Here is a 10490-nt window from a genome sequence, read left to right on the forward strand (position 1 = left end):
ACATACCCATTTTTGCTTTCTGAGATAATGTTCTCTACTTCCAAACATTCTTCAAGGCTCCCAGGATTTTCGCCCCCTCCCCCCACCCTATGATTCACTTCCGCTTCCATGGTTCCATCCGCTGCCAGATCCACTCCCAGATATCTAAAACACTTTACTTCCTCCAGTTTTTGTCCATTCATACTTACCTCCCAATTGACTTGACCCTCAACCCTACTGTACCTAATAACCTTGCTCTTATTAACATTTACTCTTAACTTTATTCTTTCACACACTTTACCAAACTCAGTCACCAGCTTCTGCAGTTTCTCACATGAATCAGCCACCAGCGCTGTATCATCAGCGAACAATAACTGACTCACTTCCCAAGCTCTCTCATCCACAGCAGACTGCATAAATATATATATATATAATATATATATATATAATATATATATATATATTATATATATATATATAATATATATATATATATTATATATATATATATATTATATATATATATATATATATATATTATATATATATATATATATTATATATATATATATATATATATATATATATATATATTATATATATATATATTATCCCTGGGGATAGGGGAGAAAGAATACTTCCCACATATTCCCTGCGTGTCGTAGAAGGCGATTAAAAGGGGAGGGAGTGGGGGGCTGAAAATCCTCCCCTCTCGTTTTTTTTTTTTTTTCCAAAAGAAGGGACAAAGAAGGGAGCCAGGTGAGGATATTCCCTCAAAGACCCAGTCCTCTGTTCTTAATGCTACCCCGCTAATGCAGAAAATGGCGAATAGTTTGAAAGAAAGAAATATATACATATATATATATATATTATATATATATATATTATCCCTGGGGATAGGGGAGAAAGAATACTTCCCACATATTCCCTGCGTGTCGTAGAAGGCGATTAAAAGGGGAGGGAGTGGGGGGCTGAAAATCCTCCCCTCTCGTTTTTTTTTTTTTTCCAAAAGAAGGGACAAAGAAGGGAGCCAGGTGAGGATATTCCCTCAAAGACCCAGTCCTCTGTTCTTAATGCTACCCCGCTAATGCAGAAAATGGCGAATAGTTTGAAAGAAAGAAATATATACATATATATATATATATTATATATATATATATTGTATGTATGTATGGTTGCGAGGCGTGGGCTATGGATAGAGTTGTGCGCAGGAGGGTGGATGTGCTGGAAATGAGATGTTTGAGGACAATATGTGGTGTGAGGTGGTTTGATCGAGTAAGTAATGCAAGGGTAAGAGAGATGTGTGGAATTAAAAAGAGCGTGGTTGAGAGAGCAGAAGAGGGTGTTTTGAAATGGTTTGGGCACATGGAGAGAATGAGTGAGGAAAGACTGACCAAGAGGATATATGTGTCAGAGGTGGAGGGAACAAGAAGTGGGAGACCAAATTGGAGGTGGAAGGATGGAGTGAAAAAGATTTTGAGCAATTGGGGTCTGAACATGCAGGAAGGTGAGCGCAATGCAAGGAATAGAGTGAACTGGAATGATGTGGTATACCAGCTGCTGCTGCCTTGCATTAGCAAGGTAGCACAAGGAAACAGAAGAAAGAAAGGCCCAACCCACCCACATACACATGTATATACATACATGTCCACACATGCACATATACATACCTATACATTTCAATATATATATATATATATATATATATATATATATATATATACATATATTATCCCTGGGGATAGGGGAGAAAGAATACTTCCCACATATTCCCTGCGTGTCGTGGAAGGCAACTAAAAGGGGAGGGAGCGGGTGGCTGGAAATCCTCCCCTCTCGTTTTTTTAATTTTCTAAAAGAAGGAACAGAGAAGGGGGCCAGGTGAGGATATTCCCTCTCAGGCCCAGTTCTCTGTTCTTAACGCTACCTCGCTAACACGGGAAATGACAAATAGTATGAAAAAATATTTTTCATTATTTCATTTTTTTATTTTGCTTTGTCGATGTCTTCCGTGTTTGCGATGTAGCGCAAGGAAACAGACAAAAGAAATGGCCCAACCCACCCCCATACACAATGTATATACATGCACGTCCACACACGCAAATATACATACCTATACATCTCAATGTACACACATATATACACACACAGACACATACATATATACCCATGCACACAATTAACACTGTCTGCCTTTATTCATTCCCATCGCCACCTCGCCACACATGGAATACCATCCCCCTCCCCCCTCATGTGAGCAAGGTAGCACTAGGGAAAGACAACAAAGGCCCCATTCGTTCACACTCAGTCTCTAGCTGTCATGCAATAATGCCCGAAACCACAGCTCCCTTTCCACATCCAGGCCCCACACAACTTTCCATGGTTTACCCCAGACGCTTCACATGCCCTGATTCAATCTACTGACAACATGTCAACCCCGGTATACCACATCGATCCAATTCACTCTATTCCTTGCCCTCCTTTCACCCTCCTGCATGTTCAGGCCCCGATCACACAAAATCTTTCTCACTCCATCTTTCCACCTCCAATTTGGTCTCCCACTTCTCCTCGTTCCCTCCACCTCCGACACATATATCCTCTTGGTCAATCTTTCCTCACTCATCTCTCCATGTGCCCAAACCATTTCAAAACACCCTCCTCTACTCTTTCAACCATGCTCTTTTTATTTCCACACATCTCTCTTACCCTTACATTACTTACTCGATCAAACCACCTCACACCACACAGTGTCCTCAAACATCTCATTTCCAGCACATCCACCCTCCTGCGCACAACTCTATTCATAGCCCACGCCTTGCAACCATACAACATTGTTGGAACCACTATTCCTTCAAACATACCCATTTTTGCTTTCCGAGATAATGTTCTCGACTTCCACACATTCTTCAAGGCTCCCAGGATTTTCGCCCCCTCCCCACCCTATGATTCACTTCCGCTTCCATGGTTCCATCCACTGCCAGATCCACTCCCAGATATCTAAAACACTTTACTTCCTCCAGTTTTCTCCATTCAAACTTACCTCCCAATTGACTTGACCCTCAACCCTACTGTACCTAATAACCTTGCTCTTATTCACATTTATTCTTAACTTTCTTCTTTCACATACTTTACCAAACTCAGTCACCAGCTTCTGCAGTTTCTCACATGAATCAGCCACCAGTGCTGTATCATCAGCAAACAACAACTGCCTCACTTCCCAAGCTCTCTCATCCACAACAGACTTCATAAATATATATATATATATATATATATATATATATATATATATATATATATATATATATATATATATATATTGTATGTATGTATGGTTGCGAGGCGTGGGCTATGGATAGAGTTGTGCGCAGGAGGGTGGATGTGCTGGAAATGAGATGTTTGAGGACAATATGTGGTGTGAGGTGGTTTGATCGAGTAAGTAATGCAAGGGTAAGAGAGATGTGTGGAATTAAAAAGAGCGTGGTTGAGAGAGCAGAAGAGGGTGTTTTGAAATGGTTTGGGCACATGGAGAGAATGAGTGAGGAAAGACTGACCAAGAGGATATATGTGTCGGAAGTGGAGGGAACGAGGAGAAGTGGGAGACCAAATTTGAGGTGGAAAGATGGAGTGGAAAAGATTTTGAGTGATCAGGGCCTGAACATGCAGGAGGGTGAAAGGCGGGCAAGGAATAGAGTGAATTGGATCGATGTGGTATACTGGGGTTGACGTGCTGTCAGTGGATTGAATCAGGGCATGTGAAGCGTCTGGGGTAAACCATGAAAAGTTGTGTGGGGCCTGGATGTGGAAAGGGAGCTGTAGTTTCGGGCATTATTGCATGACAGCTAGAGACTGAGTGTGAACGAATGGGGCCTTTGTTGTCTTTTCCTAGCGCTACCTCGCACACAGGAGGGGGGAGGGGGATGGTATTCCATGTGTGGCGAGGTGGCGATGGGAATGAATAAAGGCAGACAGTGTGAATTGTGTGCGTGGGTATATATGTATGTGTCTGTGTGTGTATATATATGTGTACATTGAGATGTATAGGTATGTATATTTGCGTGTGTGGACGTGTATGTATATACATATGTATGGGGGTGGGTTGGGCCATTTCTTTCGTCTGTTTCCTTGCGCTACCTCGCAAACGCGGGAGACAGCGACAAAGCAAAATAAAAATAAAATAATATACATTTATCCCTGGGGATAGGGGAGAAAGAATACTTCCCATGTATTCCCTGCGTGTCGTAGAAGGCGATTAAAAGGGGAGGGAGTGGGGGGCTGAAAATCCTCCCCTCTCGTTTTTTTTTTTTTTCCAAAAGAAGGGACAAAGAAGGGAGCCAGGTGAGGATATTCCCTCAAAGACCCAGTCCTCTGTTCTTAATGCTACCCCGCTAATGCAGAAAATGGCGAATAGTTTGAAAGAAAGAAATATATACATATATATATATATATACACTCTCTTTCCACACAATTTTCATCACTCCCAGAATCTTCAACCCATTCCCCACACTATAACTCACTTCTATTCTTCCATTCGCTGACAAGCCCACATCCCCACTCCCAGATATATAAAACTCAACTTTCACATCTTACAAAAACCTATGAAAAACTTTAAATGTTTGAGAAAAATCTTCAAGCTTAAGGTGGTTAACTCATTCAAACACACAAGTAATAAAAATAATGATGAGTGGCTGAAACACTGACTTCAGATATGCTTAGCTTTACAAAAAAATTAAAATGTTGCATGAATAAAAAAAAAAAAAGTCTCACCTGAGCTTCGAAAGTTTTGATACTGACCACCTTGTAGAGGATACTGAAAACCAGGATTAGTTTTGGCCAACTGCATTTCATACTGGCACTGAAAGAAGGTCCACTAGATGAGGAACTGTGTGACAGGTTATGAGGTGGGGGAAATAGAAAAAAGCATAGACTGACAATATTATCAAATAATGACAATGCAATTTTAATAAGTCAGCATGGGATTCACAAGCACTATCAAAACTCTGGAATGGAAGAAAAGAAAGTAGATAATGAATAAGCATACAAATAATCATTGTGAGGCAAAGCATTCCTTTATTCAAAGGAAGTGCGACAACATTTCCTCATCCTCTACTGAAAAGTCTTTCTGGCTTGAGCTGAGAGCATCTCTGACAACTTCTGCTGCTCTACCTTTCTTCCACTTTTCCATTCTGATGGTACTACAGCCATCTCTTCTGTACACAAAGTAACTCTCTTTCGTTCCTGTTTCTCCTCTAGCTCCACTCTGGATGACTCTCTGATACTTCTTTTACTAATCCTATGCCCCTCCCCATAATCTCTTTTTGACTGTCAGAAAAGTGCTTCTCTCACTAAACACAAGCAAGGCCTATGGCATCCATCCCCATGTACTGAAAGAGTATGCCTCTATACTAGCACCTTTGCTTAATCATCTGTTCAATTTCTATTTAAAACCCAAAACTTTTCCTTCTTCTTGGAAGCATGCATTGATACATCCTATCTTAAAGAAAGGTGACCATTCTGACTCCTCTATCATCCTACTGCTTTCACATCTACCATTTTCAAAGTCTTTAAATACCTCCTCAACTCCAATATCCTTAGACAGCTTGAATCTTTACAGCCTTCTCTCTGGTCCCTATTATGGCTTCCATAAGACAAGATCCACTGGTGATATTCTGTCCTATCTTACTAATGTCTGGTCATCATCCCTGAAAGATTTTGAGTAGTCTGATGTAGTTGCCCTTGACATATACAAAGCTTTTGACAGTATGTGGCACTGGTATCTCACCGCAAGGCTCCCCTCTTTCGGCTTCCCTCCCTCACTTTGCTGCTTAAAATCTAGATTCCTATCCAGCCAATCTATCTTTGTGGTTATTGACAGATCAACCTCCCTCTCCTCTCCATCAACAGTGGTGGCCCTCAAGGTGCTGACCTGTCCCATACATTTTTTTTCTCCTTTTACTCTTTCCTTTCTTCCACAAATAACAAAGTCCACTCATTGCTGATGACTCAACACTGCATACATCCACATCCTTCAATTCTGCTCCCTCTTCTGTCACTCAAGCTGCATCTTGCTTTGATAGATTTTCCTCAATAAACTCACTCTTGGAGAGGATATCTCAGTGGGGTAGAAGAAATCTAGTTTAGTGCCTAAGACCCAGTTTCTACCCATCTATCAAAACTTACAACTCTTGTCTCTCCTTTGACGGTTCTGCAATTCCAACTCTTGACTCAGTGAACATAGTATTACTGTAACATCCACTCTTTATTGGAAACCCCACATTACAGAAATGCCTGAGGCTTCCTCTAAGAAACTGGGAGTCCTGTTTAGATGTCAAAATTCTTTTCTTCAAAGTAGTTGCTCCATTTATGCAATGGATCAATTTGTCCTTGTATGGGGTAATGCTCTCACATCTGAGGAGGTTCTAGCTCTGCAACCTTCCTTGACTGAAGTGAGTCAAAACTAGTCTAACTTATGCACCTTCCCAGGCTAACTTCAATGTGGACTTTTGTCCTTAACTGGAGCCCCTAATGTAAGAAAATAAAAAGTGCTCAAAGACATTTGTATTATAATCTCCTTCATTTCTGACACTGACTTTTATCAGATTATACATCACCAGGGCATGTGAAGCATCTGGGGTAAACCATGGAAAGTTCTGTGGGGCCTGGATGTGGAATGGGAGCTGTGGTTTCGGTGCATCATTACATGACAGCTAGAGACTGAGTGTGAACGAATGGGGCTTTTGTTGCATTTTCCTAGCGCTACCTCACACACGAGGGGAGAGGGGGTTGTTATTTCATGTGTGGCGAGGTGGCGATGGAAATGAATAAAGGCAGACAGTATGAATTATGTACATGTGTATATATGTATATGTCTGTGTGTGTATATATATGTATACGTTGAGATGTATAGGTATGTATATTTGCATGTGTGGATGTGCATGTATATACATGTGTATGTGGGTGGGTTGGGCCATTCTTTCGTCTGTTTCCTTGCGCTACCTCGCTAACGCGGGAGACAGCGACAAAGCAAAATAAATAAATAATATACATTACTTTACCTCACCTTCCTGCCCTAAGAATCCTATCTATCCTTACAAGGCTTCTGCAGCACTTAGAAAGCTAGCCAAGTTCACTGATCAGGACCATAGGTCATAAAGTGTTGTGATGATGCATGTATCCATATGAAAAGAGTGCAAGGTAACTGCATAGTAAGTGTTGTGTTTTCTTTAAAGCAGCTGACAATAAAAACACACAAACAGCTATTGTCAATTAAAATATAGGAGGATTAAGTTTAAAGTTGCTATAAGAAATATTGTAACTACAAAGACATCAATATTTTCGAGCTTTTACTGTGCTGTTTTGCTCTGACATTCTTTTTAATCAACTTTTATGTCATTAATCAAACTTACTCTATATCTGCTTTTTCAGTGTTTTTCCACTTAAACATAAAATACTGAATTTACAAATGCTGACAATATGAGGTACCACTTCTTGGAGCAATATGCTTCAGTGCATTGACGGTACTGTTGATATATTACCCCACGTTAGATTACAATACTGAACAAACCTTTTTCTGCCTGAGTCTTTCTGTGTGGGCTTCTAAAAGCTGATGTTCTCTTCTCAATGCATCAACCTGGGCAAGCAGATTTTGAAAGCGATGTTTTGCCTCTAGTTCCTCCTGTACAAGTTCTCTGTGTAGCTCCTTGATTTTATCTTGTAATTCTTCATATCTAACAACAAAACATCAACTTTCTTCAACAATAATTTCTGGATAATTAGACAAGAAATAATTAAAGCCCGCTCAAACATTTTGATAAAAAGTTAGTAGTGATTTAAGTCATCTCAATTCCACAATTAACAAAAAAGCAATTACCTTTTTTCTCTTCTATGAGTTTTCCTCAAACGTTGCTTTTCCAGTTCAAGGCGATGTATCTCCCTAAGTGGAAAAAACAAGGCTGAAATAGTCATAATTTTACAAAATGCATTACATAAAGTATAACTTTCTGATTTGTAAATCCACATTATATATATCCACCCATTTCCAGATGAGGAAGTGAAATAATGATTACACTAGATATCTGTTCAAACTTAATTATAACTATTGCTACACAATGTGCATTTAGCAAATTCATACAAATCATACCTTTCTCTCACAGCCTTTTGAATTTCAGACAGTTGGTGATCATATTCTGCCATGTCAGCCATCTTTCCAAAATAAGCCTGATTACCTTTGTGGAGCACTGGAATATGACATATGTAAATAGATTTTCATCCAGCAACTTTAAGTGTGCATAACTGTAAGATACAGTCATTCCATTAAAACAATAAACATGCACAATATTTGAAACAATATGAAAATACCTTCAAAGTGTTCCATTTGAAGGTACTGTATTCCTGTAGACAAGGGAGTAAGAATACTATGTACACATTCTCTGTGTGTCATAAAGTGCATCTAAAAGGGGTAAGAAAAGGGGAATGGGTATTCTTTCCCTATGTATCATCACTTTCTAAAAGTAGGAACAGAGGAAAAAGCATAGTGAGGATTTTTTCTTAATCATTCAACAGTCTGTTTCTGATGCTACCTTGCCAGAGACTGGAAAGGCAACCAATTTTATATCATTATCACAAGCCCACAATCTACAATAGAATGAACTTTGACATTGCACTTTTACAACCTTTGATAATTTGGGTAGAGACTTGAATAATGACATGCAAGCACTTGTACTTGTGAGAGAGCTGAAAAACAAATATTTTCTTCATTCTTATATTCAACATATAAAATAATCTTTCCCTTTAACCTTTACATAATGACTCACATCAAATGATGCTTTTCTTACAAACAACAGCTGACATCAATTGTTGTCCTAAGTTTTCTGGCCTCTGTTTAAACATCCAGATACCTTTTCATACCATCAGAAGCCTACAGAATCTGTAAAAATTAGTGGCCTACAAAACTTCTATACATTATTACAGTGAAAGTAATGTATGAAACAAACTTCTGAAATGATTCTATCATTGCTATATGAATATCTTTGGAACTGTAAAGCTACATTTTTTAAAGATTTAACGTGAATTTTGAGGGTTGGAAAGGCAAGCATAGTGGGAAAAAATAGATTTAATATCATTCATATGATTTTTCTTTTTCATTTTTGATCACTGAAAATCAGGTAGCATTAAAGTAAATCATTACCTTTTGTTCTGTGGTGAAAACTTGTGTGCTTTTTTTACTCTCTCCTATCACAAATTTGTTGGCTAAAATAAAAAACTCATCTTACAGCTACAAGTAGAATGATAATTTCTTTATAATCTCACCTGATGAGGGTAAATACTTACCTTAAAGGTTGCCAAACCAGGTCTAGTTTAGCTGTACATTGTAACTGCATTAGCTTTTGGATATCAAATTACTTCGTTTTGCAATGGTAATATAATGTTTCAAGATTACAATAATAATGGCATCAAATGATCAAGAATGGTTAATTTTTTCTATGATGTTTGATAAGACAACAGTGGCTTGAGGCACAATCACAGACATTCTGGATTTAAGTAATGTAAAAGTAGGTATAACAGATCACAAAAAAAATCATGGAAATTAATGAGGCTATTTGTACCACACTCAGCCATGAAACATGGTTCCCACCCATAAACTGCATAAGTACTGGTATAGTTCTACTACAAGTCTCAGATGCTAAATGAGGTCAAATTAAATTTTTGTGTTCTTTTAACTTTTTTTGTACACGTTGTACACCTACTTTTATGATAATTAATCCCAGATCTTCACTGATCTTTATACCTCCTACTACGATCGTCTTAACTGATATCGTCGAATAAAATACTTAAATTCACGCCTCACCATGATTACTCTACTCTCTGAACTGTGCACTATCATTGCAAGAAAAAATCACAATATCCATACGTAAATGCATTACAAGATCATTCTGAATCTTTATATACAACCAGTTTCTCCAGCTATATTTTCAGCCATACAAATAACCAATATCTACATGCTTTAGCCCTACCAGAAGGAAACCCTGTACGATTTAAGTTCAGAACAAGATTTGCATACGTTTTCCGAAAAAAAAGCTTACCTCAGTCCAAAGTGACAGGAGCGTCATTTGATACCGCTAATTCGTAGATCTTGGTAAAGTTAAAAAATACCGATACCTTTTATCAAATGCCATGAGAGACACAGTATTGATACCTATTGTTCAGATTTGTTGAACTTCCGGAGGTCTTGCCTCAGGAACGGCACCTCCGTTTTTCTCTTGATACGTAGAAAAAACTATTCCTATCATTCTATGTACATTAAATTTACTCAATTAAATTATGTTGACTTCCTTTCTCTTATTTTCCAAAATTTATAAATCAGGTCTTTAACAGTGATTACATTTTCATTTCCAAACAAGAGTTGTCAGGTTATCTTATTTTGTTCTATATTTTGTCCTTGGTGAAGTTGATCACTTATTTCCTCTGATATTCTTTGTTTACATTCCCAGTGGCAGCAGCTACGGGCATACAAATTC

The 10490-nt window shown here is 38.5% G+C and overlaps 1 protein-coding gene across 1 annotated transcript; it reads right to left on the bottom strand.

Moving 5' to 3' along the window:
• Positions 1-3814: 3814 nt before the first annotated feature.
• LOC139754020 (uncharacterized) lies at positions 3815-10465 on the bottom strand. The gene is made up of 5 exons (XM_071670991.1): positions 10056-10465; positions 8114-8210; positions 7844-7906; positions 7538-7700; positions 3815-4828 (listed from the first exon to the last, which is right to left on the bottom strand). The coding sequence occupies exons 2-5, from the start codon at positions 8173-8175 to the stop codon at positions 4703-4705; spliced, it is 414 nt and encodes a 137-aa protein (XP_071527092.1). The 5' UTR covers positions 8176-8210; positions 10056-10465; the 3' UTR covers positions 3815-4702.
• Between the last annotated feature and the right edge of the window lie 25 nt (positions 10466-10490).

This window comes from Panulirus ornatus, chromosome 16 (assembly GCF_036320965.1).
Source record: "Panulirus ornatus isolate Po-2019 chromosome 16, ASM3632096v1, whole genome shotgun sequence".
NCBI lineage: Eukaryota > Metazoa > Arthropoda > Malacostraca > Decapoda > Palinuridae > Panulirus > Panulirus ornatus.